At 53.3% G+C, this 26,932-nt stretch overlaps 9 protein-coding genes across 9 annotated transcripts; 5 read left to right on the plus strand and 4 right to left on the minus strand.

The window, feature by feature from the left end:
• Positions 1-142: 142 nt before the first annotated feature.
• On the plus strand, positions 143-1,686 carry ACET3X_009299 (uncharacterized protein; the record flags this gene model as incomplete). The annotated part of the gene is made up of 5 exons (XM_069455478.1): positions 143-184; positions 234-258; positions 309-505; positions 554-1,569; positions 1,623-1,686. 5 exons carry the CDS (start codon positions 143-145, stop codon positions 1,684-1,686), a joined length of 1,344 nt encoding a protein of 447 aa, XP_069303376.1.
• Positions 1,687-3,381: 1,695 nt separating this feature from the next.
• ACET3X_009300 (uncharacterized protein) lies at positions 3,382-6,427 on the minus strand. The gene is made up of 5 exons (XM_069455480.1): positions 6,030-6,427; positions 5,021-5,093; positions 4,383-4,969; positions 3,760-4,336; positions 3,382-3,696 (listed from the first exon to the last, which is right to left on the minus strand). Exons 1-5 carry the CDS (start codon positions 6,069-6,071, stop codon positions 3,629-3,631), a joined length of 1,347 nt encoding a protein of 448 aa, XP_069303377.1. The 5' UTR covers positions 6,072-6,427; the 3' UTR covers positions 3,382-3,628.
• On the minus strand, positions 6,428-10,531 carry ACET3X_009301 (uncharacterized protein). The gene is made up of 4 exons (XM_069455481.1): positions 9,957-10,531; positions 9,308-9,457; positions 7,657-9,244; positions 6,428-7,611 (listed from the first exon to the last, which is right to left on the minus strand). Exons 1-4 carry the CDS (start codon positions 10,234-10,236, stop codon positions 6,663-6,665), a joined length of 2,967 nt encoding a protein of 988 aa, XP_069303378.1. The 5' UTR covers positions 10,237-10,531; the 3' UTR covers positions 6,428-6,662.
• A 394-nt stretch (positions 10,532-10,925) lies between these two features.
• Positions 10,926-12,384, plus strand: ACET3X_009302 (uncharacterized protein; the record flags this gene model as incomplete). The annotated part of the gene is made up of 4 exons (XM_069455482.1): positions 10,926-11,028; positions 11,087-11,828; positions 11,877-12,327; positions 12,382-12,384. The coding sequence occupies 4 exons, from the start codon at positions 10,926-10,928 to the stop codon at positions 12,382-12,384; spliced, it is 1,299 nt and encodes a 432-aa protein (XP_069303379.1).
• A 3,460-nt stretch (positions 12,385-15,844) lies between these two features.
• On the minus strand, positions 15,845-16,884 carry ACET3X_009303 (uncharacterized protein). Its single transcript, XM_069455483.1, has 3 exons — positions 16,654-16,884; positions 16,238-16,555; positions 15,845-16,156 (listed from the first exon to the last, which is right to left on the minus strand). The coding sequence occupies exons 1-3, from the start codon at positions 16,825-16,827 to the stop codon at positions 15,950-15,952; spliced, it is 699 nt and encodes a 232-aa protein (XP_069303380.1). The 5' UTR covers positions 16,828-16,884; the 3' UTR covers positions 15,845-15,949.
• A 736-nt stretch (positions 16,885-17,620) lies between these two features.
• ACET3X_009304 (uncharacterized protein) lies at positions 17,621-18,799 on the plus strand (the record flags this gene model as incomplete). The annotated part of the gene is made up of 1 exon (XM_069455484.1): positions 17,621-18,799. The coding sequence occupies one exon, from the start codon at positions 17,621-17,623 to the stop codon at positions 18,797-18,799; it is 1,179 nt and encodes a 392-aa protein (XP_069303381.1).
• Positions 18,800-19,132: 333 nt separating this feature from the next.
• ACET3X_009305 (uncharacterized protein) lies at positions 19,133-20,578 on the minus strand (the record flags this gene model as incomplete). The annotated part of the gene is made up of 1 exon (XM_069455485.1): positions 19,133-20,578. The coding sequence occupies one exon, from the start codon at positions 20,576-20,578 to the stop codon at positions 19,133-19,135; it is 1,446 nt and encodes a 481-aa protein (XP_069303382.1).
• A 2,544-nt stretch (positions 20,579-23,122) lies between these two features.
• ACET3X_009306 (uncharacterized protein) lies at positions 23,123-24,919 on the plus strand (the record flags this gene model as incomplete). Its single annotated transcript, XM_069455486.1, has 1 exon — positions 23,123-24,919. One exon carries the CDS (start codon positions 23,123-23,125, stop codon positions 24,917-24,919), a length of 1,797 nt encoding a protein of 598 aa, XP_069303383.1.
• Positions 24,920-26,125: 1,206 nt separating this feature from the next.
• On the plus strand, positions 26,126-26,649 carry ACET3X_009307 (uncharacterized protein; the record flags this gene model as incomplete). The annotated part of the gene is made up of 2 exons (XM_069455487.1): positions 26,126-26,219; positions 26,366-26,649. 2 exons carry the CDS (start codon positions 26,126-26,128, stop codon positions 26,647-26,649), a joined length of 378 nt encoding a protein of 125 aa, XP_069303384.1.
• Positions 26,650-26,932: the final 283 nt, after the last annotated feature.

The following is a 26,932-nucleotide window of genomic DNA, read 5'->3' on the forward strand; positions in this document are numbered from 1 at the left end:
CGGCCTGTGCCATCACGACCAATTAGCGTCATAGTGGGGCGGAGCTGGGCTTGGGTAGCTTAACACTGAAGACCACCATCACCAAGACCACTTTGGCCAAGACGCAGCGACAAAGGCCGTTACGGCCTCGACAATTGGCACCATGTCGTGGAAACGGAGCGAGAGGCTGATGGATACCATCAAAGTAGGCGAGTCCGTCGGCACTGCCCGAGTCGTCGCTAACATTGGCACAGCACTATAGCAACTTTCCAGCAACAGGCATGTAGCAACCATTAGTCATTCATGGCATCCATCTGACGTCCTACCAGGTGTATCCTTACGGCAAATGGTGCAATTTGGAGAGAAGCCGTCTACAGGAACCCTCTTCCGCGCGTCACAATTCCTCTCCGAGGAACTGCCCATACGGTTAGCACACCGAGTGCAAGAACTCAACGAACTTCCAGATGGCCTCAATGAAATGCCATCTATACAAAGAGTGCGCGACTGGTATGCGCAGTCGTTTGAAGTGTGTAGTACCGAGGTTCCCGCTGGAGCGCGTTGACTCATTCCACAGGAACTCGTCGAACTCCCACGACCGACCCTCTCGAGCGAGATCAAGGAGCGACTGCTGAAACCAGCCAAGAAGAGCGGCGACAAGAACTTGATGAGCAAGCCGACCCAGAACCCGAGCATCAAGACTGGACAGTACCGATCCGCGCCCACGACGAATGGCAACGGAAACGGTAATTCATACGGAAACGGCGGCGGCATCACAAAGGAAGTCAAGGGCGCAAGTCGAAGATACTACGCTGCGGCTGACGATGGACAAGAATGGCCACCAGAGCTGGGCGCATACAACACAAAGTTCGCAGACACATTGGAAAAGATCAAGAGGCGGCACGACAGCGTCGTCACCACGGTTGCGCAGGGCATCCTTGAGTGGAAACGCAAGAGGCAAAGGATGCAGATTGACCACAATATTCAGGCTTTCCTCGACCGTTTCTACATGTCGCGCATCGGTATTCGTATGCTCATCGGCCAGCACATCGCCCTGACAGACCAACGGTCGCGCACCGATCCCAACTACGTCGGAATAATCTGCACAAAGACCAATGTCAAAGAACTCGCCCAGGAAGCCATTGAGAATGCGCGCTTCGTTTGCGAGGACCACTACGGGCTCTTTGACGCGCCAAAGGTCCAGCTCGTATGCAACCCGGACATCAGCTTCATGTACGTGCCCGGACATTTGTCGCATATGCTCTTCGAGACCCTCAAGAACTCGCTTCGTGCTGTGGTAGAGAGACATGGCGAAGATAAGCAAGAGTTCCCTGTGACCAAGGTCATCGTTGCAGAGGGCAAGGAGGACATCACTATCAAGATTTCGGACGAAGGAGGGGGTATCCCCAGATCCTCCATTCCGCTGGTATGGACGTACATGTACACGACCGTCGACCAAACGCCGAGCCTGGACCCCGACTTCAACAAGAGCGACTTCAAAGCGCCCATGGCTGGATTCGGTTACGGCCTACCCATATCCAGGCTATACGCGCGCTACTTTGGAGGAGATTTGAAGTTGATTTCCATGGAAGGGTAAGAACGAAACCACTCCCCGCACAGCGCATTCACTAATCATTCCTGTATAGATACGGCACGGATGTCTACCTCCATCTCAACCGCCTCTCCTCGTCATCAGAACCCCTGCAATAGCAATTACCCGTCATGAGGGGCGGATGGACGTCGAGCGAACTCATCCGGTCATCCCGAGGAATGGCGCAAGGTAGCGGTTCGCGAAAGTACAACCCCTTCCTGGCCAGCAAGGCGATGAAGTTGAAGCTGTCTGGCCAGGTGAGTATGGAAATTAGTGAGAGGAGACAGGTGGGCGATGCGGAAGATATGTTTGCCGACAAGGCGAGTAGCGAGGGAGAGAAGCCTTGGTGGAGGAATGTAGGTATGGAGGAGGGCATGTGAGGTGTACGATGTTGAACTCGAAAGACGTATTCAGAAAAGTGGCTGAAGGCACTCGGGGATTCGAGTGCCTTTGTCCTCTCTACAAGCTTGAGAGGTATCATGCTTGGGGCCTGGCATGATGACACGATACGGCGTTTGGCGAATGCCATGTATGATCTCGAAACAAATGAGAATAAGACGGAAAAATAGTTACGCGGAATAGTAACGTTGTTCGTCTTGCCAACAAGACTTTTTTGGATGCTTGATGTAAATAATGCCAAGGGGTATAACGCTGACCATACTCTACCTTTTCCCATGAACCAATAAATGCCAGAACCCGATATATCCAACGCCATAATCAACCCACAGCTGAACTGGAAACCCCCCACTTCAACTCTGCCCTTGCCCAGAACTAACCCTCTTTCTCATCTTAGCTATATCCCTCTCCTTACCTTTCCCACTTCTCGCCGGACTCCCACCCGCCATACTCTGCCCTTCTGTGGAACCCCCCGCCGAGCCTTGGACCTCCCACTCATCACGCCAAACTACAGCCTCCTTCTCCCATTGTGTAAGGCCAAGGACAACATTTCGGTAGTGCGCGCGCGTCTGCGGTATACTCTATCCCATTGAATCAAGAGTTAGCATGCATTCACCGTGACACAAAAGCATAGCAAGAGAAGACCATACCTCATTCCTCACGCCCGCAATCCACATGAGCATCTCCTCGCTCTCCAATATACTAATCGCTTCATCCCTCCGCTGTCTCTCTTCCCACTCCCGCCCCTGCGGTCCCCCAGCGCCAAAGTGGTAATTCTTGCCTCGTGCTTGCAGACTCTTTCTTGTTTCTAGCATGGATTTGCTGGGCGCTACAGCACTACTGCTGCCACTTCCTCCTGCTCCGCCTGTCGTTTGTTTATGCCCTGATCCTTGTCCCTGGGGTGATTGCTGGTATGCGCGCGGCGCGTCGTCGAACCACCCCGCGCTGGCATCGTTGCTGGGACCGCCGCTAGAACTGCCGCCGGTATTGGTTGCGTGACCACCAGGCGTCGCGAATGACGAGATGCCCATGTCCCCTGTGAGTTGTTCGTATTGTTGTAGTTCCGTGTCGTCGTATTGGCTCATGAAGTTTGCGCCGGCGGGGTGTGGGGGTGGCCATGCCATTGTTGCATTGCTGGGAGAATCGTGGCGAGGCGGTCGATGTCTGTGTTGTGCGATCGGGCGAGCGATGGTGTCGGAGGTCGTTGGCTATGGATGGATATGGAGGGAGCTTGGAAGCTGGGTGGGGTCTCGATGTGGATGGTCCATGTCCGCGGGGGAGGCTTAGATGGGAAGGTGGCAGCAACAAGACACTACAACGGAGCTCTCCAAGACTTGTGACATATGCTTGTTTATCCGTGCTTTGCATACTGCTTACATCGAAGCTAATTAGAGAATCAGAGCATATGCATCGCCGAAGAAAAAACTCAATATCGACATGTCCTTTGACGTTGATATCTAGTAGCTACTGTCATGCCTTGACGCGTAGGCTCCTCCCCTCTTTGACCGTCGAACCTTGGGAATATTGCCGTCTAGTGATGTGACCAAAACGCTGGAATGCTAATCGATGGCAAATGCTTAATACACACACGCCGAGAGATCAACTTTGAGTCGATCGAAACGCAAACCCCCATGTAACCTTCTTTGTCCGTCTATAATGTCCATGCTAGTTCGTAAGGATTCTTCCCACATCCGCTCCCAAGGGAAGCGGCGCTGAGCATATTTCCCCGGGAGCTGGATGGAGTTAGGCCTATGTGCTGCCATTTGCAGGCTGATGCTCAGCCTTGCTGCCCTTACCTCGCCAGGTGCTGACCGCCGGAATATCGGCTTTCAGCCGCTCTTCTTGCGTAGAGTACGCCTTGGGCGTCAACTTGATCAACGTATGTAGTGGGACCTCCATCCATGGGCTCTGCTCCTGTGGTACGTTCATGAAGTATGCGTAGATACACCTGAGGATGGCCTGGTGCGTGACAATCAAAATATTCTCGCTGCGCTCTAGCTCCATGATGATGGGCTCCAGGCGGATGACGACATCGCGATATGACTCTCCACCCAAGTAGCGGTAGTTGTATTTGTCTTCATCGCGTTGCTTGAAGTCTTCGGGGAATTTTTGCTCAATTTGAGCATATGTAAGGCCATCGCAGACACCAGAGTCGAGTTCGTCGAGCGCTTTCCATTCCAGCTTCTCGAATGTAAGGAATCGTGCGGTTTGGATCGTTCGCTTCAAGGTTGAGGTCCAGACAGTAAGTCTGCGGCCGTCGCCGACGGATTTCGCGACCAGACCGGGAAGTGCATGCGCGTAAGCGTCGCCTCGTTCTGAGAGGTTGGCGTCTCCACCAATCTGTCCTGTGAGGTTGTACTCGGATTCGCCGTGCTGCCACAATTAGCTTCTATAGCGCGATTTGGCGACATTTACTTACTCGCGATAACCAGATTGAACGCGGCTTGATGTGGAGGTTCATCAGATAATAGACGACTCTACTCTGGAGATAGTCCTGGATCTGGTTGATGATGACCTGCTTGCCCACGTCGATAAGCTTGACATATGTAAGGTCGCGCTCGTCCTCATCTATGGTTTGGTACACCTTCTCGTAGTTTCGGATACGATTGCGGAAATCTGCTGCAGCTTCCTCGGGGTCCTGGCCAACATAATCTGGGGAAGTCGTCTTCACCTCCAGTATGTTGCTCATAATGAGCTCCTCGTCGTCACATTTCGACTCAACAAACAGTGTCTCAATGTTCTCCGCAGCACATCGTTCTTGAATCCACCGGCGACGGCTCTTGGTCGAGTTTGTGGCGTCTAGTATCGCGATCAAGCCCCTGCCCTCGGAAAACCACTTGCACATGTCATTGACGGCTGCTTCGGCGGCGGCTTTTCGGAGGCGCTCTCCTTCGGGGTTGGAGGTGTCGAAGAACTCGGCGGAAGGGTTAGGGGTCGCAGTACGGCGATACTGTCCAACGTTGAACGTCTTTGATTTGATCGATAACCAATGTAGGTAGCGAACGACTGCATAACAACGGGTTAGCAGTTGCACAAAGCTCTGTAGGAGAAGCTTACCTTTCTGTGCGATCAGACTCTTGCCCCGCGCGGGCAAGCCTACCATGACGACGCATATCCGCGTGTCCTCGGCCTGTACACCAGCACCGTTAGTCTTTCTGCTTGGTCTTACGAATTCGCCAGCAGGCACTGCGCGCATATTTGGCGCATAGAGTCCATTGGAGTCTGCCATTGTGTGTCGCGAGTCCAGCTCCGTGAAATGCAGTAACGGCGTTGCGAATGTATAAGAAGTTGAGAAAAGTTATGAGATGGGAAATCTAGCCGAAGGTATTCCGATATGTGCAGCGACAGAATGCGGCTTTTAACCAAGGATGCAGCAAGGACAGACGCTAAGCGGTAAACAAAAGCCACAGGAGTCGCAGAGCAGGAGTGGTCGGTTAGGTGAAGCAATAAGTGTATGGACGTCGAATGTCGTGTTGCAGAGTCGTGAGATCGGCCCGGCAGTCAAGAAGCGAGAGGAGATGGATGATTGATTGACGATGATTCCCCCGCATTCGGTACGGCGTCCTTCTTTTCACAAGCCAGGAAGCAAGCGTTCGGGTTGCGGCTCCAGGCTAGCGGGCGCGGTGGAGCAGATGTAACGGGTGATTCTCATTCGATAGCAGGTGCTGGCTGGCTGCAGTTGATCGTGTCCACTTGACCGGCAGTCGTGACAGTGCAATGACAGTCGTCGCTGGCGCCTACCAATTCGCGTGCGCCCTTGGTGCTCGGCCTCGAGCAATGGGCGCCAGCAGGCCAGCTTCGAACAGTCGCTGTGTTGCTACGAATTCTCCGTGTCGTGTGCCATGATGCCACATGTCTGTGCGGTATGACGACAACGGCTCCAGCAGCATAGCTAGGGGTAGTCCAGAACCATGCCATACTAAAGCCGCCGAAAGCCGGAAAGACGTGATGGATGGGTGCGAAATTTCTTTACATTGTAGTAGTCGCACGCCAGTCGTCGTAAATCGGCGAAAAAAACAATGGTGCACCCTGGAGGATCTTCGCAAGAAAAAAAAAGACAACTTACAGTCGAAATGGAGTAGGTCCGCGTGTGACCCATTGTTGACATCAGCACGCGTTGTGATGATGGCGTCACGTAAACCGTTGTTGTGGCGGGGCAGTTGGCTGCCAAAGTATGGTATATCTAGCAATCTGTCGCTTGAAGTGTTGGTGGTGGGAGGAGGATTAAATGCACACCTCGCTGACGGGGTAAATTGCTCCTCGAAGCTGCTAGATGTGTACACGCAAGCCCCGGAGTACGTCCAGACCGCTATCGCTTTGGCACTGCAGTGTCTGATCGCCGCGGGATTGGTTATCTCACATGGCTACCACTATTCTCCCCACGTGTAGGCAACATGATAACAATGCATAGTGGCTGTCAGCCGCTATTTGGAAAAGCACTCATGTCCAAAAGTGTGGCATTTACTAATATTATAGACATGGTCTTTCTGACAGGTTCAACAGAGCTCATTACATCATTTTTCATGTACCTATACCGGAATTTCGCCTACGCTACGTGTAAAATCCTACGCCATAGTCAAAGCTATAAAGATGCGGGTATCTAGCAATGCTAAAATCATCTTGCGCTACAAAATGCAATGCAAAATCAATCTCCAGACGGCCGTTACAGCTCGTGGACTCTGACGAAGCGAGCCAAATATCAAGCATGTAGTTTCGCCATGCCGTTGACCCGGTGAGCGTTGTCTATTCCACTTTGCAAAGCAAGGAGAGTCGCACTGGCATCGAGTCGTCGCTTTAATGCCGCTGCTGTTCTTTCCTGTCCCCTGCTACCGATGCCTTCTTCAACCCATCGGATTTTGTTGATCATAAAGCTGAGACCTTCGTGAGCCTTGCTCTTCCTGCTCGAGATGCCATATTCGACAGACCCAGTGTATTCCTGAAGTTGCGGTAGGATAAGTATCTCAATCTGCAGGTCCATGTCGGCAGGTGGCGTCACAGGAGCGGCCGGGGTCTTGATCAGAACATCAGCAGCATCGGATGGGTCGTTGGGCGCGGTGATGCGTGGATCAAGCATAGCGACATCGACGGTATCATCCCACTCGCCACGTATCCACCCAGAATGGATCGCTGCGGCAATAGGATCTGAATCGTCGCGATACACGCGTGCACCCCAGAGATGTCTTTCTAGCACAACGTGCTGACGCTGTCGTGGTTTTAGGTAGTATCGAGGTACTCTGATTGTGAAGGTGCAGTTGATGGGGTTGACATCAAAGCGAGGCAGACGTTGGGGCTTCGAGGCATATCCGAATTGATCGTCTAGCGATGAGTTTGGTTTTGGCAGCTCTGTCTTTGCCTCGTACAGCTGCGACCCAAGATGCTTGCGAGGACGCTTAGCAGCTTCGTCAAGAATAGGCTGTATATCGTGGATCTTGGTGAGAATCTTGGTGACTTGTTGCGGCGGCTGATGGGCAACTCGGGGGGCGTGGTGGTAGTGATGGTGATGTGGGTTTGCTCCAATGTGATGGTGGTGGTGAATCGATTGGCCTGGACCGGCTTGCGGTAAGCTCGCTTGTCGCCCGTTGATCGAAGTCGAGCCTGGCGGCATTGAAGCATCCTCGTCAGGCTTGTGGTGGTGATGATGGTGGTGACTATTTCTGTTAGTGAATATCTTGACAGAGGCTAGGTGAACGCACTGATGATGGTGGTGTTTGTTCCGTTTTGCCCCACGAGCACCAAGTGTTCCTCTACCGTCAGCGTTGTCCATGTCGAAAATTCCTTCCTCGTCCTTGACTCGCTTCGGCGGCTTTCTGCCTTGCTGAGAGCCGATCCTTCTCATCATTTCGCCGTTGTCCGATTCGAATGAGCCCTGACCGTTTTGCGGCATGGGACTTCCCCGCGACGGGGTCGACGATCCCAGTCCACTGCCGAGGCCGGAGAACATGCGTCCAAATTCGCTTTTGATACCAGGATCTTTGCCAATAGACAAGGGCTGCGCCTGGGCACCTTGAACAGCCTGCGGTAGTGGGGACGCTCTGCCAGTCCGTCGGCTTGCTTCCAGGCCAAAGCCAATGTGTGATTTGGAGTGTTGCATAGCTTCGCCCATCTTGGGAGGCTGGTCGTATAGGGAGCGGGAAGACAAAGAGCGTGCGAGTGGTTCAGTCCTATGGCGCTCGGAGTTGGGATCGGAGGTAGGAGGAGCGTGGTACTGCTCCACGACGCGGTGGCCTAGCTGATCTACACTGCGTCGCAGCATTTCCTCAGAACTTTGTGCGCCATAACGAGGACCAGCTAGCATGTGCGGAGGGTATGGGCCGTAGGTGCGATGCATCGGCGGAGGCTCCTCTGCTCGACTATCCTGGATAGGCTCGCGGGCAGCACCGGTAGGCGCTGGTTGACGCCAAAGACTGCGCGGCGGCTCTGTTGAGCCAGAGATGTTGCGTTGCGGTTGAGGGGGACTGAAGCCAGATTGCGACACAGGGTGCACAGTCACGGGTCGATCTCTCTCGGACGCGCTGTGGTTTGTACCTGCTAAGAGCTCTGCAGCGTTGGGCCTTGCGTGATGCGACTCGCCTAGTGTACGTCGTCGCTCCTCGGGTGGTCCAAAAGCGCTGCGTCGACCTGCGAATCCGTCGTACATGGCCATCTCCTCTTGCTCCGTGTTTCCTTGGGGGCCCGTGGGCTGGCTGTTGGGTCGGGATGGGACGTTTCCAGGAGGCTGGCGTCCTGCGTCGTGCGCATACGGGCGATGGCCAGGGAAATTCATCGGCTTGTAGGATTGTGCATTTGGCGGGAGCGACTGGCGACCCGGATCAGGCGAGCCTTGGTTGCTGTAGGACTGTCTGGGTGAGCCAGCCGAGAAGGCATGTCCCTCGGATGCGCGCGAGGTATTGCTAGCGTATACGCTGCGCTCTGGAGTGGACTGGCGGCGAAACGGGGGGAAGTCTGATCGTGGACCAGCTGGCAGGCCACGCCGAGGCGAAGGTGGCTGCATGCTGTGACTGTTGGCGGATGAGGCGTTTGTGGGAGGCGAGGGCTGTGATTGTGTTGTTTGGTTGGGGGCACCTGTGTCACCCCCGCCGCCGATGAGAGAGGAGATGGACATGCTGCTTCCCGGTCGCAACGCCTGGCCTAAGCCAGGAAGCTCTCTGTGGGCGCCAAAGTTGGAAGGGTATTGTGGACGGTGCGACTGGGATGCATGGAGATGCTGCTGCGTGGGAGACGATGGCGGAGGCATTTGGGGCCGCGCAAAAGATGGTGGAGGTGGAGGGTCGTGAGACGGGCCTGGAGGAGGAGGGTTAGTCTGGGACAAAGCTTGAAGCATTGCTTTTGGGAGCGGGGCTGTACCATAGGGGTTCGGGGGACTGGCGGCGTTCAGCGACGGGTTGCGCGCAGCATCGAAGCTGTAGGGCGCAGGCGACTGAGGATTGTTCGAGGCCGTCATTTGCGGTGGAGGGTTCGTCTGAGAGCGATGAGTCTCGTAGTGTATCGGTCGCGCTAAAGACATGGATCAGCACAAGCTCGGACTTTGAGTCGCGACTTTTCGAAAGCGGCTTAGAGACCCGCGGATCGTGCATTAGCTACTGCGGAGTGCGCCATAGAATTCGCCAGACCCATGCCAACTCCACCGACAAATGCGCGTGCCGTTGAGCAATCCCAATGCCCGGCTGGTGTGGCTCGCGATGCTCTGGCGACACTAGTGGGGAAACACTGCCTGCATTTGCTTGCATTCCTATGAGGAGAGGGGCGGTGAAGTGCTTTTTCGCAATTGACGTGTCATGCCGCATGTCCATGCAGCCAACGACGTCTTCGCACTGCCGTCTCTTGCCTGCCTTTTCCACCACCCAGACAGCCACGCGAGCGGGTGCCACAGCACTGAGACATCAAGGCCAAAAATGCGCAAACAAGTCCAGACTACACTACTGATCCTTTGTCCCTGGGGACTGTGCACTGCGCAGACGTGCTCTTGAAGACATGGGCAAAGATGCAAACCTACCTGCATTTGACCAGCTACCCTGCGCTAGCCCCTCAGCCTGACCTTGGGGCGCGTTGTTACCAGCGGGGAGTCCCTGACTACTGCGTCGAGCATGTTGCGCTCCCGACGGGAGAAATGGATCGCGACGGGGCATCGAGTACGGGTCGACGGTGTAGGCAGCGTGGAGTGGCTGTTGTTGCGATTGCGAGGCTGGCGGATAGCCTGGATAGGCCTGCGTCGTCTGCGGGTGGTAGTTCACAGGGCCATCTGGCGGACGCTGGTAGGGTGGTGGGCGGTCCATAGTCGACTTGGGCTCATCTGAGTGGTGAAGACGAGGGAAGATGGAAGAATGGCGACTAGAATCTAGGTGGGCAATGTGGGTTGATGGTATAGTAGTCGAGGAGAAACACCGTCGTCGTCGTCAAAGGGAGCCAAGTCCAAAGCGAGCTGCCGTATTGCACGAGGAAAGAAGCACTCGAGCATGCGAGGAAACGAGAAGGCGCAATGGGACCAAGCGCCCGGATCCCTGTCGAATACAGCCCCGCAGCGAAGAGCCCGACTAAGAGGCCTGGTATGACCTCGACACACGCACCCCCCAAGACGTTTGCTCGACACAAAGCCGTGATGCATGATGCGTATACCATAGAACCCCGGCAATAGTCGGTTCGATAGTGCCTGGCCGGCTCGCCCAGGCTGTTGCCACGCATGGCACCAAAAAGAAACACGCGCATGCGACTCGGAACATCTGACGCCCGTTTATCGCCCATGCAGCCCGTTCCTGAGTCGTTCCTTGACCGCCTGGTGCCAAGCCCTGATCGGCAGGTGCGCCCATCCATGTCAGCGGTCCAGCCGCAGCCATCAACACCACCACTACCACCACCACCCTTGCTGTCCGTCATCTGAGGCACACGACACGTGCCAGTCACCTTCACCCTCAAAACCGCGATATGTAAAGTGCCACCCTCTCCGCATCCTATGCCGCTCCTCCCCATGCCTGGCTCGCCTGCTTCTTCCTGGGCCGTCTATCGCGCGCGCTTAAAGGCCGTCTTCCACGGCGCTGATCCCCGCGTGTGCGCTGCCTTTTGGTTGTTCGGTATGCTCGCATCTGAACCCTCAATGAGGGGCAGCAACACGGCGACTAACAGCCCTAGGCCTCATTAACAATGTCCTCTACGTAATCATCCTCTCCGCTGCTCTCGACCTCGTCGGTCCAAATGTCCCCAAGGGCGCCGTTCTTCTAGCCGACGTCATCCCTTCGTTCCTGACAAAACTATGCGCCCCGTACTTCATACACAAGATCCCATACACTGTTCGCATCCTCGTATTCGTCGCTCTCTCGGCATGCGGCATGCTCATCATCGCCCTCACCCCTCCGCTGCAGGACTCGGGGACCATCGCCATCAAGATGTGTGGAGTGATGCTTGCGAGTCTGAGCAGTGGAGGTGGTGAACTGAGCTTCCTGGGCCTGACACATTACTATGGCCACTTTGCCCTGGCTTCCTGGGGCTCCGGTACTGGTGGCGCAGGTTTAATCGGTGCTGGAGCGTACGCCATTGCGACCAACACGCTGGGCATCACTCCTCGCACAAGTCTACTCGTCTTTTCCTTCCTGCCGCTAATCATGGTTTTGAGTTTCTTCGTCATACTCCCACTGGGACCGCTGCGTGCTGGCGCTCAGAAACACGGCGGCTACGAAGCCATCGACAGCCATGGGGATGACGAGGAAGAGGAAGAGGAAGCTGCCCAGGCACACGAACAAGACGACCTGCTGTCTTCCTCCATGCACTCGACCTCGGGGCGCAGCTTCACCTCTATCAGTAACAAGGGTGCTAACAGTGCTCTGACTAGCTTCCGGGCGAACCTCAACCGGGCGCGAGGCTTGTTCTTCCCATAGTAAGTATCTCATATGCACTTTGAATACTCCAGGCTGACCTGCCACAGCATGCTGCCCCTCCTCCTCGTCTACATTGCAGAGTACACCATCAACCAAGGCGTTGCACCTACCCTGCTATTCCCCCTCGAGTCCTCTCCCTTCGACGAATATCGTTCTTTCTACAGCACGTACAACGCCATCTACCAGGTTGGTGTCTTCATCTCGCGTTCCTCCACACCCTTCATACGCATACACCACCTTTACATCCCGTCATTTCTTCAAGTCGCCAATCTCGTCATACTCGCCTTGCACGCCATGTTCAACTTCATCCCGAGCTACTACATCGTGTGCGTGATCATATTCTGGGAAGGCCTGTTAGGCGGGTTGGTCTATGTCAGCACCTTTGCTGAGATTACGGATAATGTTCCGAAAGAGGATAGGGAATTTAGTCTGGGCGCGACTAGTGTGAGTGATTCCGGAGGCATATGCATCGCTGGCTTTTTAGGCATGGCCGTTGAGGTAAGTTTGTGTCGCTGGCAGGTTGATCATGGCAGAAATTACTGCAAGTTGCAGTGACACGTGAAATATTACACGTTATTGAAAGCTTCGTTCCGTACCACATGAATCATCCTTATCCTATGACTCTATTCTCGGGGCCCACTCCCAATAAAACTTCTATGATCCGTTTGGAGGGATGAGTTGTGTGAGCAATTGTGATCTCATCGCAGCAGTTGCAACCACGGTTAGAAGTCGGCGCTTTTTGCTCCTTGGAACATATAATACTTCAGCATTCCCTACCACACACATTTATTCATATCAAATCTCCACAACATTTCGCCAACACTTCCTACCTACCACACTATGGGCGGAATAATGACCCTACACCCGCACGATGCTTTGGAACTTCCAAGAATCCCACGCCAATCTGCACCTGGCACAACAGCACTCGACACAAATACCTCCACGCCACCCTATGGCCCCGCGCGACAGCTGGAAAGGTGGGCTGGTTTGCCACAATACCACATCAACGGTGTGGAGTTGAGATGGAGTGTGGTATCCGATATCATCCCACAATATCCTATAAAAATTGTAGGTCTACATCTCCTATTCCCATCTTACCGCTAAACTTGTATCCCAAAGGGCTTGACAGTATGTTCGGCATCATCTGATCATGTAAAATACTGCCAATATCTATGGGACACACGTTCATTTTTATGACCCCTACTAATACAGCTACTAGACGGGAATAAACGACACGAGAGAGAGCACTGTGATTGTGACGGATCGGGCTGGGCTGGACCAGTTGGTCATGCATGTAAAAAGGAGGCGGTGTAAAGACTACCTGGAGAAACACCATCTTGAACCAGCTGATATCTTTGGTGGTCTGAGTCTTGAGGAGAAACAACGAGATGATATTTTTGAGGGGTGCGTGGTTTGTGATGTGTATGGGGATTGCGAGGACGAGGACGGGGATGAGGGCGAGGAAGCAGATGTGGGTGCGCATATTTTTGTTCAGGTGGACGTACTCAGTGCCACTGATGCCGTTGGCTATGAAGACGACGAGGATGCCGTAATCGAATTTGACGAGAAGGTTGGCGTCATACCTTGTGTTGGAAGGCAATATGTTTGGCAAGCTTAGAACGGCCACTGAATGGTCGTGACTGTTACCGATTACTACCCCCCTTGAAAATATAATTGAACTTTGATTTTACCACCTTCCTTGTCACCATGCCTGCTTTCCTGATCATGTCGACAGTATCAAGTTTTCTCAAATATGCCTCTAATTGTCAGTCGCTAAGTTGCACACCAAACCGACGTTGTGGCAAGCATCGTCAGACGATCCACTTCCCGCCTCGAAACCATGGTTCGGTCACTTCGCCTCCCGACATTCAAGGCTATGAACCAGAAACTATTAACACTGCTCCGTGGGAGCCATATCGAAACCAAGTCACGAAAAGAATATATTCTGCAGTCATCTCCTTCTCAAACTGTCATTCAATCCAAATCTTCTTCATCGCCTCCAACTCTCTTCTTCACCACTACACTCGCCTTCCAAATCCTTACATCAACTACACCAAAATGCCTGCCCAAATTCAACACCGGCGTCCAGCTATCCTAAAAACGTGGCACATTGCTACACTAGCACCGGGTGTGGATGCAGGTCGCCTTGAATTTCCACTCCGTGTTGTAAGTTGAGATCTCCTCTCCAGTCTTGAAGAAGTAGAACAATATAGTTAACAAGACATGAACAGATTACCAACGACAGCAGCGACAAGATTTTCGTTTTCTCACAAGAGGAACTGGATACTCTTGTCGCCAAGTACCGGGACGATGAATCCCAAAAATCAATTGGACTGGCTTCGTCGCCACAACGAAGCGACAGTGTGGTTGGGTCATTGAAACTGAATCCTCAACCATACTACACCGACATGGATGCCCATCTTGGTATCACCTCGTCCTCCTGCTCCTCCGCTGCTTCAGTCTCATGCGAGACTTTAGCAAGCGACGAGTATGACACTCCATTATCCGAGCATTTTGTCAATGGAGAAATTGTCTGCACAGGTGGCCTTGTTCTCGAGGCTGGAGATTTGACGCAGATGGAAAGCGAGGCGGGGGATGTAGTGTTTAGCTGTGGACGTTCTCTGAGTATAGCTGTGAGGAGGAGGTACAGGAAGACTACTCGGATGGAGAAGGTGAAGAAGTTTGTGTCCAGTGTCTTCAAAATTCTTGGTGGTTTGCGCTACAGCGCATAGCAGGCGCACTTTCAGGCAATCTGTGCTTAATAAGGAGATAATTTGGACTTTCTTGATAGACTAGGTTTAGTGTGGGTTGTGTGAAGTATCCCCTAGTAATACAACTCCTCTTGTATCCAATGTATAGTACTCCCGGATCGTGAATCGCGCAAATGCTCAAAGAATCGACCACGTGCATGTCGCTACTTCCTAAAAGACGTAATTCGTGTGTGTTTCGGCAACGAGAAAGAACCATCGGCCAGGCATCAAGAGACCCGCTTTTCTCTTGCCGTGACTATGTTCGCAACGAAGAAGGACCAGAGTTGCGATTTCATAGAACCATAGTTCCTGACGGTATCCGTAAAGAGTGACTGCGCACTTTGTATTTAAACAGCAGTCCTAAACCCTCCAGGCTTTTTCTTCATCACAGCAATTCATCATACCTACGCTTCCTTATACAGCCAACCAAAAGTCACTTCAACTACCACAATGTCAGCATCTGTCCAAACCGAATGGCCTTGCCAACAAAGTCTTCATATCTGCGAGATCAAGGAAACACCTCCCGCCCTCATCAAGTTCCCTCTGCAGATTGTAAGTAGCACATGAACCCTCCTGTTTCATGAAAGAATACTCCCAAGCGCTATTCCTTGCCCAATACTACGAAACTTACTAACATTATCATAGAGTGGGCTGCGTTACGAGTCTCCATCGACATGCTCAGACACCAAAGTGGTGGAAACCAAGGACCACCTTGAATGGCTGATGGAGAAGTACGAACTCTTCCTGGCGAGGAAAAGGGTTGCACGCCTATTCTATCCTCTCACACCAACCAAGCCGCGAGAGCCATGCGTTGATGATTCTTCTTCGTTGCCCAAGTTGGCACGGAGAGGCGACTACGACTATTACGTCGAGCCAGGAATGCCTAGGGCAAGTGACGCATGGCTAGTTCTTAAGCCATACAACCCCTCGGTAGACACTCATACGGAACCATAGCCAGTCTCCCCGACGCCCATGAGGCTAATTCCAACGACTCCTGGACCGCCTGGCCAATCCTCGATACAACCGGGGACTCGGGTAGATTATGCGGTTACATCTGGGCCGTACGCAGGGCGGAGAGGGTAGATGACACTGGCTCTTGTATTCCCTCCAACTAGTTGCCTTTCCGGGTGTGCTAGTGGGCTGCGTTTTGCTACCAGCGTTAGACAGACAGTAGTGCGATATCAGTTCATAGCATCTATAGTTCAGCAGCTACTCCAAGATCATCCTCAGCACATGCAAGCGCTCAAGTCATTGGTCGTTGATGGCGCGTCGCCAGGTGGTAGACGGTAGTAAATTGCTCTTTTCCAAGACTCATCTAGAATACACATGCCTACCCCTCACGTCCATTGCCATGCGCTCTCGCTCTATATTTACAAAGCATCCTTGAGGAGCTTGTTCATCTTGGCCATCTTGGAGGCGACAGACTTGTCGATGGTGCGGTCGGCAATCTCGACGATGAGTCCACCGCGGATCTCGGGGTTGACCTTGGGGACGACCTTGATGGTCTGGCCGGTCTGGACGTATTTCGAGTTCTTGATGGCGGTCTCGAGGCGGGAGAGGGTCTTGTTGTCGAGAGGCTGCGTCACGTCAGTCGTGGTTCTGGGTTTGTTCCCAAATGTCCAATCGTGTCGTTCCATGCCGGGCCAGAGTCAACGTACCGCAGCGCTGGTAACGGTAAGCTCAACCTCGCCGCGGTGGGCGCCCATGAGCACACCAAACTTCTCTACGACACCCTGTAGTACGGCCAGTCGGTTGTTCTCGGCCAGTGTGCTGAGGAAGTTCTTGACGATGCCGTCCTTGTCGGCGCCGCCAATGTGCTTCTGGAGCTCCTGGACAATCTGCTGCTTGTCCGAGACGGAGAGGGAGGGGGCGTGGAGGATCTGGGCGAGCTTGGCGTCCTTTTGGAAGACGCCCTGGAGGGCCTGGAGCGACTTTGCCGTGGGGTCGAGGGCGTTGGTCTTCGCGGCCGCAGTGTACTACCACAATTGTTAGCCAGCGCTCTTGCCCAGCCATTGGCCCGCATTCCATCCTCGCATCATCGCCAAAGTGCCAATTGGAGTCGTGGAAGGCGTACCAGAGCACTCGCGTAGGTTCCGTCGACGCCGAAGAGGGCAACCGGGGGCTTGTTGGCAGAGCCAGTTGGGGCGGCGGCGGCAGCGTAGCTTCGGGTTGCGGCGTAGCGGGCGGCCATTGGGGCGCGGGGAGCACCAGCCCGGAAAGCGGTGCTGAAGGCACGAGCTGCAGACATGGTGGGTAGAGGGGAGATGGATTGCGGGATGGGGCAGCTGTCGGGGCGCGGGTGCAGTTGAGGATGCTGCGATGAGGTTTCTGAGCCCGGCTCGGCACTCGCTGGGGCTAGCACCGATTGGGCCGCGGGCCCTCTACCAACTACCACTCCCCCACGAATCTCTGCCAATCTCCATCTCCATGCACCTGTTCGTTACTCGAGTGCTGCCCTGGTCATGAGAGCGATTCCACGCGACTCCCAAAGTTCGTGTATAATCCAACGTCATCGACACCTCAAATCGCAAGCAAAATTTGAAAACTTGGCAAAGCCGAAAGCAATTGAACCACAAATCATCCATCATGGCGACCGTTTGGGCTATGGCGTTGTGGTGGGAGCTCACGCAGCGAGAGAGACGGACAAAGGGTAGAGCTCATGGTGACATACGCCCTCGCCTCACCACTACTAAACACCGTGCTAGTTAACCGCCAACCTTGTCGCGACGACCCCTCCAGGACCATGGACATGGATTTTAAGAATGTGGTCCTAGAATGCACACTGCTAACGAGGTAGATCGCCTATCGCCGTAGCAGCAGTCTCTTTCGGAGAGCGTTGGCCCTCGCTCCTCCTTCACCTCGCCATGGCCGTATATCTCGAACGCTGCGTCGCTAAGACTATGGCGATACCCCGCTTCGAGTCTAGTAGCAGCCCTCTCTCACCTTCACGTATCGTGTATATACTGGCCTTTAATCTGCCTTGGTCTTCTACTGCCTAACCACCTCTCCACTTCCTTACAAAGCAAGAAACTCTGACCAGAATGGATCTCCCATTTGGGCGACAGCAAACACCTCCGTGCTCGAGTCTCCTCACCCCACCGTCCACCGGCGGTCCGCAGAAACGCGTGCGCTTCAGCGATATTGACGACTTCAACAACAAGGCAAGACGCGCAAACGCTGTCAACGAAGGCGAGTCACCCAACGCCTTCTTCGAAGAACCCGAGACTCTTGATGCCGAGACCCGCGATGATAGCGACGACAGCGAGAGTACTCCATCAGCAAACAACACCGTCCCTCCGTCTCCAGCACCAGTAGTCTCACTCATGGCCAAGCCCACAGCTCTCGAGAAGCACGACACGTTCGCCTCTCTAGCCTTGACCATCAACGCACCTGCCACTACCACCACTGAGCCCTTCCGATTCATGGACCTTCCTATATCCGTTCGCAACCAAGTCTATACGCACCTCCTCGTCGTCCCTGGTCTGATATGTGTTCGTCAGAAGCACACTGCGTTCCACGACGAAAAGAAAGCCTTCCTCTACACCGAGCGCCGCGAGTTCCTCCCCGGTATCGCCTACGCCCTCGTCCACTTCCACGTCGACGGACACAAGACTCGTTTCTCGCTTGTCGGCTGTACCAACATCAATATTCTCCGCGTCAACAAGGAGATCTTCTCCGAGGCCAAGGCTATTCTTTACGGGAAGAATGCATTCGAGATTGTCAGACCCACTAATGAACTCTCACCCCCACCAGACTTCAGTGTAAGACTGTTCCCCACTGGATGCCAGCGTCTGGTCACCAAGCTCAACATCAAAATTCGGACTTTCTACGATCTGCATTGGTTGCTAAGCGGCGGCTACAACGTGATGAAGAACTACTACCGCGGACTTGTCTCTCTCACTCTAATTCTGGAGATGGACTCCACCAGCAAGGGTTTCGGCAAGACCTGGGCTAGAGCAGGTGCTGAGAAGTGGGCGACCTACGTTCAGCGTCTGCAGGTCGAGATGGCGAAAGAGCTCGTCAAAAAGGTCAAGGTCCAGGGCACAGATATCAAGATTATTCCGACTTGGATGAACCTCCGCGTCCTGTTTTCGGGTGAGGGATACGACGAGGCAATGGGTACCGTTGTCGATCTCGGAGGTGTGCAACGGGTAAAGCAGGATGAGATGAGGCAAGGCTTGACAGAGGTCTGGGAGTTGCTCAAGAAGCGAGGAAAGTAGGTGGAAGGTAGTTGAGTTATACTTGAATGGACAAGGTGTGGGGCACATCTTAATGCTATTCAGGAACATATCGGATGGGCAAACAAGCTCTGAATAATCTTGTAATTGCGCCTTTCAGATTGGGTTATCTTCGGGTACATATATTAGAAGCATTACGCATTAAAACAATATGCGAACCGTTCTGCCCAATCCCAATCCCAAGTGTATCCTCCCAGTGTATTCCCTTCCCGTATTGCCAAGTCGTTATATTCCAGTATCCATTGTTGTCCAAATATCAAGCGCCGCGCTCCATGCATCAAGTCGTAATTACCGCTTTAAAACTTTTATCCCTGCTCACAGTAGTAAGGTGAGCCAGCCCGCGGCGCCAATGATCAAACTCTCAATCCACTTATCTAAACCACCGACGTGTGTAGATACTCCAGCCGCCTTACTCGTCTCGCCGATTCCGCTCGCAATCAGATCTCCAGCATCGCGGCTTCGCGTTGTCGAAGCAGAACTCGAATGTGTCGTGCTGGCGCTGTTGCTCTTCGGTAGCCTGGGAACGGTGCTGGTTCGCCCATTGATGACCAGGGCAGTTCCCTGTGAGTCCAGAGAGTAGGTTGTCCCGTCAATGACGATTGACGAACCGGGTGCGAGTGTTGTTCCGTCGTTCAGAACGTATTCCGTTGTTCCATCTCTAAGAACAGGCGTGTATGTCACACCGTTGATGGTCAAGGCTGGAGCGTCAGTGATGACAGAGCCGGGTGCTGCTAAAGTGGACGTAACGCCGTTGATAACGATGACGGTGCCAGATGCGCCCGTGGGCATAGAGTATGTAGTCCCAGAGATAGTAAGAACGCCACCTGGAGTAAGAGTTTGGTCCGGAGCGATGACAAAGGCCGTCGTGCCGCTAACGACTTGCGCAGTAACGGATCTCCCTCCACCAAGAGTAACAACAGATTGTCCTACCCCTAATACCGATGTCTGTCCGTTCACCAGGATTGTTGAACCTTGTCCATCTGCAGGCATGTCGTAGGTCGTGCCGTCAACGATAATCGTGCTTCCTGCGCTTAGCGTCTGACCGGGTGCTACAACAAAAACCGTTGAACCCCCCACGACAGTCGCTGAGATGGCTTGATCGCCCACTGTAACAACGGGCGCTCCAGTTATCACAGGAATGTTGGCGATGGTTTGCGTGGCACCATTCACGATGGCCATGCCGTTCGAATCCATGCTGACTGTGTTTCCATTGACAGTGATGGCAGGGCCTCCTGGTTTTAGTGTCTCCGATCCAAGAACATACTCTCCTCGTGAATTTGGCGTGACGACACCTCCGCCCACCATAAGCACAGGCAGGCCTTGAGTCGTTGCCGGATTAAAAGGAACCGTGCTTCCGTCTACAACAATCCGTGTTCCACCACCGTCCGAGGGTACTACCACGGGGACGCCGTTGATGGTTTTTGTTTGCCCTTGTGTCAACGTTTCGGACCCAATGACGATAACTGGAGGAGGAGCAGCATTATGGTTTTCATCGTTCTGACCATCCGGCTCGGCTTGCGTTGGTTTGGGAGTGTTGACTGGGAAGACAACTCCACCAATCGTTATGCTTCTAGTCGTAGTCGCTTGTGGATTTCCGTGATTGATTGTATTGACGACATCTGGAACACTCGGCAAGGTCTGTTCGCCACCTTGGGTCGGCTTGACCGTGTCGCCAGCTATCCTGTCAGGCTGGGTTGGCGATTGGGCGTTGTTGTTATGCTGATTCGGATCGGGATCGTTTGCTGGAGTGGGATCTGCCATCTTGTTTGATATCGTAGGCTCTGCAAAATCATTTGTTGCTGTATCCTGACACCTTAAACAACCTCGAACTGTGACGTGAACAGATGTGGACTCGAAGCTGGTTGCAAGGTACGTCCCCGTCGAAGGGGACAGGAAGATAGGAAATGTTCCTGGAGCCGGTGCGACTGGTGGGTTGTTTAGTGTGGGTTTAGGACGCAAAAACGATTCCGGTGGTCTGCTGAAGCTACAGGTAGCAATGTCTGAGCCGCGAAATTGTCTTTGAATATCTGGGTCTTGTTTTAGGCGGTCAATGAGTTTGGAGGGGAGAGGAACGGGTTGATCCGAGGGTGTACTTTCAGGGAGTTGTCCTGTATAAGTAGCGATGAAGTAACTCCACTCTTTGGTTTTCGTGCTTGCGGGCTGCCAACTCGTCAAGGGCTTGATTGTCGGCGAACAGGACCCTTGGGTCACATTGTCCTGAGGCCAGTATATTTCATGGTAATCATCCAATGCACCAGAGAGCCGGTTGTATATAACGTAAGTTGGACCTGCGTCGAGATGGATAAACACTCCTGGTGTCGGTTGTACCGTGAACGTTGGTGTCGCGCGTGTGATTAATTTGCCGTCAGTTCCGGTAACGGTCTTTGTCTGGTTGACAGTACGCTGCTCCGTGACGACAGTGTCAATAGTGTTGTTGTACATGTAGGTGGAATACTCCGTAACGATGGTCTCGGTTACCACAGTACTGGACCATGGGTTGTAAAACTCCCCCGGGTCGTAGGATGTGGTTACAGGATTATATCCTGCGATAATACAGCCGGTACAGCCTCGATCTAGTACGGAGGAATTGCCAGGAACTGTTAAGGTATTTGAAATAGGCGGTGCACCTCCAGAGGCAGTATATGTGACAATCTTGGATGTCACCTGTGGAGAGACGGAATTGCTGCGATTCGTGTAGATGGGAACCAGAAGGGGGGTGGACAGATGTGAAGGGACATTGTGGAAAAATGACGATGTTCTATCCGATAGCGAAAGCAAAGAAGAGCTCATTTCATGAGCTGGCCCTGGTATGGCCACTGGGGTAATAGTAGAAGGCGCATGTAAATCAGTAGAGTCGGGTAATACAGTGCTGCTCGATGGCCCCTCTACTGATGTATTATAACCTGAAAAGGTCAATTTTTGATGCCCTGAAGGCCGACGCTGCTACATACCATCTGTGAGTTGTTAGCCGGCTGAAACTTGCCTGATGAAGATGACGTACCTCTCCGGTTGTATGTGTCCGCATCTGAGCCCGCCACAACCAGCCCCAGCCCCAGTAGACTAACAAGTCTCCGCATCTTGCAATGATCCTTCTACACCAAGCGAGTGACAGTGTAAAGGTCAAGCAAGATGTCGCACATGCAAAAGAGCACTGTAAAAGCGAAAACAGCGAGATTCAGCCCAAAACAGCTCAGATTCCAATCATTCGATGAAGGCTATTCAGACGCATGATCAGACTGCGATCCATGCGCGGCCCTAGTGGTAGCTACGCTTAGCGGAAACACGAGGCACATGCCGTTGACGCGTATGACTGCCAGCCACTCTGCCCTGCTGATCAACTGGACATAGCATGTCTATCCGCATAAATTCAAGGTTCGTGCTGACATGGCCAGCAGTGCCCTGGAGAGCATCTGCGGCGGTCGACGACGACGCAGTGAATACCTAGTTAGTGCTATGGGCGAGGCTTGCTTCACATTTCTGGTGTGGACCGGTATACCATGCACCACATGAAGATGTGTCCCGCGAGACCGATCGGACCTTGAATCGAATTGCCGTAAGCTGTGGCAACGAACTGCTGGGTTTGCCGCTTAGGGCCAAGTGAAGAGATTGCTGGGCTAGGTCCTAAGGTTTTCGGCGAACACAATCCGAGCTCGTGGGTGATAGTTCTGGATGGAGGGTCTGCGCATCTAGCGAACTCGACTGCAATAGTTGAGTGGGTACCGCTGAATACCTGCATGGTCTCAAGGGCTATCAAGAGAGACCATCGGGTAGCATGACGGAGGCGTCGAGGTGTGGCCCGCTTGAGCCGAGATGGTGTCAAAAGGAGGCTGATTCGATCAGCTGGGGAATGGTTCCAAAGGTCCGTTATTGGTGGGGAGGATGACTAAACGAGACGCTACCCCTTAGCATGCTACCGGATGCGCCTCTCCCATGATACCTCGTATTACGCTCGACGAACCTTTGAGACTAGCCATGCTTTCAATGCTGCAGCCATCGAATCATGCTGCACAGCTTTGGTGGCCTAATGACTAGTATGTGGGCGATCGTCACGCAGCGCCCGCGCCTGTTGTGGTGGGTTCTTGGACAAAACGTGTATGAGCCGCTGTGGACTGGAGCGCTTCCGATGGCCCTGGGACCGCACTCCCGGTATCAGAGCTGACTCGACCTGGGGACCCAGAAACTTCCGATAGACAACTGCGCCCGCCATGTGCAGCCTGCTTCAGACAATCTGAGCCGACCGTCCATCGCTTCCAGGTCCATGTAAGAGACATTGGCAGTCCTTCACTGCCGTTCGCTCGCTACACAATGCGCCGCACAGCGCGAGCTACCGAGGCCCCGGAGCCGTATGTCGTGCCCCCTTCGGATAAGTTTGACGGCGCAGATGGGAGCTGGAGTACCTTCAAGATCAGCGTTGGAACACCAGGGCAAGACTTTCGTGTGTTGCCGAGCACAAAGGGAGGCGTCACGTACGTCATTGCCCCAGAAGGATGTTTGGACGGAGTCGACCCGACCGACTGCCCACAACTCCGAGGAATAGAGGTTTTCGAGAGCGCGCAAAGCACCGGCTTCCAGGTCGATGCGTCGACAACATGGTCCGCGATTGGACAATACGATGTGGATTTGGAGGACGCACTTAACTACACTGGGAGAGGACTGTTTGGCCTGGACACCGTCACGCTAGGCGCTGCTGCAGATAGCAGCTCTTCTGCATCACTGACGCGCCAGGTCGTTGCTGCCGTTGCCGATCCAGACTATTACTTGGGACTCCTTGGTCTTGGGCAGGCAAAGTCCAGTTTCAACAGTGGGAGCCAGCCTATCGACTCGTTCCTCTACCAGCTGCGCGAGAGCAAAAGGATACCCAGTTTCGCGTATGCGTACACAGCCGGCGCAAGTTACAGATTGAAATCCGTCTTTGGCAACCTGGTTCTGGGAGGCTACGATGCGACGCGATTCGAGCCCAGTGCGAACGACTTCTCGTTTACCTTCTCGCAGGATCCGTCTCGGCTCCTGACTGTGGGAGTGGACTCAATCATGGCCACAAACACGCTACAGGGCACCTACTCCCTGACCTCTGGAGCACACTTCTCCGTCATTGATTCTACGGTTCCACACTTGTGGTTACCCGCAGAAGTCTGCGCACAATTCGAAGCCGCCTTTGGGTTGACCTACGATCCTCAGACAGACCTGTATCTTGTCAACGACACCATCCACCAAGAACTCGTTTCGAAGAACCCAACCCTCACGTTCAAGCTTGTGAACTCGCTCGAGGATACAACTACGAACTACACCAATATAGAGCTACCATATGCCGCCTTCGATCTCCAAGCTTCGTATCCGTACTACCCGAATGCAACGAACTACTTCCCGATTCGCCGCGCCGCGAATGATACACAATACGTACTTGGCAGGACGTTACTGCAGGAAGCATATTTGATAGTAGACTATGAACGGGCAAATTTCACGGTTGCGCAGGCAGCCTTTCCTGATCCATTGCCCGCGGCAAACGTCATCGCGATCAGATCACCGAGCGACTCCGGGTCCACGCAAGCCTCAAGTTCGTCTTCAGGCCTCGGTGGAGGTGCCATTGCTGGGATTGTTATAGGCGCGATCGCTGCTCTTCTCCTGGTAATACTGGGTATATTTTTCTTCCGAAAACACCGTGGTAAACAACAAAAAGAACAGCGATACGAGCTCGCAAGCAAACATATATCGGAAATTGATTCCGGATCCAATGTTCTTGCGAGCAGCCTGCCCCAAAAAGCGTTGGGCCCACAAGAACTTCATGGCACGCCATTGACAGAACTCGCCTCTCCTGTGAACGATCAATTTCCCGGCCATGCGTACCCACAAGATCAAAAAACAGTTATCGATATGGCAGACGAACCACAAGAGCTGCATGGCGACTCGATAATGCCGGTAACACCCAGATGGCAAGAAGTCACGCCGCCCCCACGTTTCCAACACGACATGGACGTAGAGAGCAGTACAAGCCACAGCGTGAGCAGGGTGCCTAGCGAGGACGGATACGCCAATGGCAAATTTACACTCCGCTCCGGCGTATCGCCAATTACACCACAGTTTCCTCACAGCAGACACGGATGAATAATTTTGAGCTTTGGGCGGCAGTCCGGCAGAGGCGTTTGGGTTTGACATACTTCTAGAGATACCACACATATACGAAAAATGGGCAGGATTTAATGAGCGCGCCACACGAATGCGGAAATATTAATCGAGGTTTTCCAAAAGGCCTACGCACAGGATCTGCAGCAGAGATCGATATCTTCTTAGTGAACAAGCACTGTTGGAAGTAACCCTAGAAATAATAATACAGACTTACAAAAGAGCTGGGAAGTTCTTGATGAGAGTGTGAGCAGTGGTTGAAGGCTTTTATTAAAGCTTGAAGCTGTTCGACGATATCGGGGTGGGTACCGCTCAGTTACCAACGTCATTGTATGTACGAACTACAACATCTGGAATTGGTCTACCAAACGATCTCTGGCTCGAAAATTGGGGCGGCCAGAATGTTCTCACACGTTTTACAGGACACACAGGATGGTATTCACGAGGCAGGGTATCTGCCAAGAGATACCCGGATGATCGGCTCGTAGGGCTGACAGATGCGCATGCTCCTGGCAAGGGTAGCGGTACGAAATCGAAGCTGTGGCCCGATGGCTTCACGAGCTCTGCATGGAAAAGTGGAGACACGAACTGCGATGACTTCAGTTTGTGTGGCGGCTGGTTGTGTACGTCGGTGATGTATTGATACGATGAGCTTTCGTGGTGATCCTGCAGACTGCAGAATCGTACACCATGATCTTGTATGTGGCCTTTGGAAACATCAACTTCTGATTACGACATGCCTAATCTTCTCACCTCGCAGATGAGATGTAGAGATGCAGGTACAACTGTACTAGAGCCATAATCATGCGTTGCGCTTTCCTGGGTGCGGCCGCGAGATACTCCACACGCGAGGCTGAAGCAGAAATCAGACGCAACCCGAGCCCGAATGGGAAGGCCCATTGCAATTCCAAGCCATAAAAGGGTATTCTCTGCATAACTTGGAAACAGATGCATGGACTGCGCTTGACTAGGTCCGCCTCCAACAGGGCAGCTGGGTGATGGACTATGTTGAAGCTATGACGTAGGTGACACGCATGGCTGAAGCTACCACCCCTCATCCCCGCGCGCGCTTCCTCCAACCTAGACAACACACCAAACACTTAATCTTCTGCCTCTATTCAGATACGTCAACTGTACAGACCTATACCCCAGACACCTCAGATCAATACCTAAAAGAAATCATCGACAATGGACAAGATCAAGGAGAAGCTTCACATTGGCAGCAAGAACAAGGTCGACAACGATGTCACCAACAGCACCAGTAATGTCGGCACTATTGAGGGTAAGTGATGCATCCAGATGACGTAACAAGCATCGCGTCCAGCTAGGCCGGTAAACACACGTTCGTCCGTCACGAATAACCTTTCCCCAACAACGCGCCTCACCATTCTTCAGCCTCACTCAGCCCACCACTAACACCGCCAACAGACAACCGTGACTCGATCGACTCTGAACTCGCCGCGATGCCCCCTCATGAGCGCGTCGCCTACCTGAAAGAATTCGAAGACTCGGACAAGCACGACACGCCAAAGAAGGGCGGCCTCCTCGAGAAGCTCATTGCCCGCGGCAACAAGAAGACCGAAGACCAGATTGCCCAAGAGACCAAGGAGCGCGAGGCACGTGAAGCAGCCCACCGCGAAGCAACACACGCGGCCATTGGCCCCGGCGCTGGTGCCAGCGCACATTCCGCCGCAGGACCTGGTGGATTGTAGGCGCATAACGACGGGTGTAAGGATATGATGGAATGTGAGCGATCAGCAAAGTTGAAGGGCGGAAGTATGGCCCTTCCGAGGCATGGATTGTGAAGCACGCTTTCTTGGCGATGGACTGCGATTACATTTACATACACTTTTTCTCGACATGACGAATACATGACATGAACACGAGCTGGGTTTCTTTATATCTTGGACTGTGATGAGACATGTGATAGATGCAAGGTTTGAATATGAAATTCAATTAGCGGTGATCAGCAAAATTAACTTTGGTTCACTACTG

This window comes from Alternaria dauci, chromosome 9, assembly GCF_042100115.1.
Source record: "Alternaria dauci strain A2016 chromosome 9, whole genome shotgun sequence".
Lineage (NCBI taxonomy): Eukaryota > Fungi > Ascomycota > Dothideomycetes > Pleosporales > Pleosporaceae > Alternaria > Alternaria dauci.

Coding starts and splice junctions, on each gene's coding strand:
- ACET3X_009301 (XM_069455481.1), bottom strand. CDS start 10,236: ATGGACCGCCCACCACCCTACCAGCGTCCGCCAGATGGCCCTGTGAAC. Junction 9,458..9,956: donor GGGTAGCTGGTCAAATGCAG/GTAGGTTTGCAT, acceptor CCATGTCTTTAG/CGCGACCGATACACTACGAG. Junction 7,612..7,656: donor AACAAACACCACCATCATCA/GTGCGTTCACCT, acceptor TAACAGAAATAG/TCACCACCATCATCACCACC.
- ACET3X_009300 (XM_069455480.1), bottom strand. CDS start 6,071: ATGTCAACAATGGGTCACACGCGGACCTACTCCATTTCGACT. Junction 4,337..4,382: donor GTTCAATCTGGTTATCGCGA/GTAAGTAAATGT, acceptor TAATTGTGGCAG/CACGGCGAATCCGAGTACAA. Junction 3,697..3,759: donor GGCGGTCAGCACCTGGCGAG/GTAAGGGCAGCA, acceptor AACTCCATCCAG/CTCCCGGGGAAATATGCTCA.
- ACET3X_009303 (XM_069455483.1), bottom strand. CDS start 16,827: ATGTCTGCAGCTCGTGCCTTCAGCACCGCTTTCCGGGCTGGTGCTCCC. Junction 16,556..16,653: donor GAACCTACGCGAGTGCTCTG/GTACGCCTTCCA, acceptor CAATTGTGGTAG/TACACTGCGGCCGCGAAGAC. Junction 16,157..16,237: donor TTACCGTTACCAGCGCTGCG/GTACGTTGACTC, acceptor GACGTGACGCAG/CCTCTCGACAACAAGACCCT.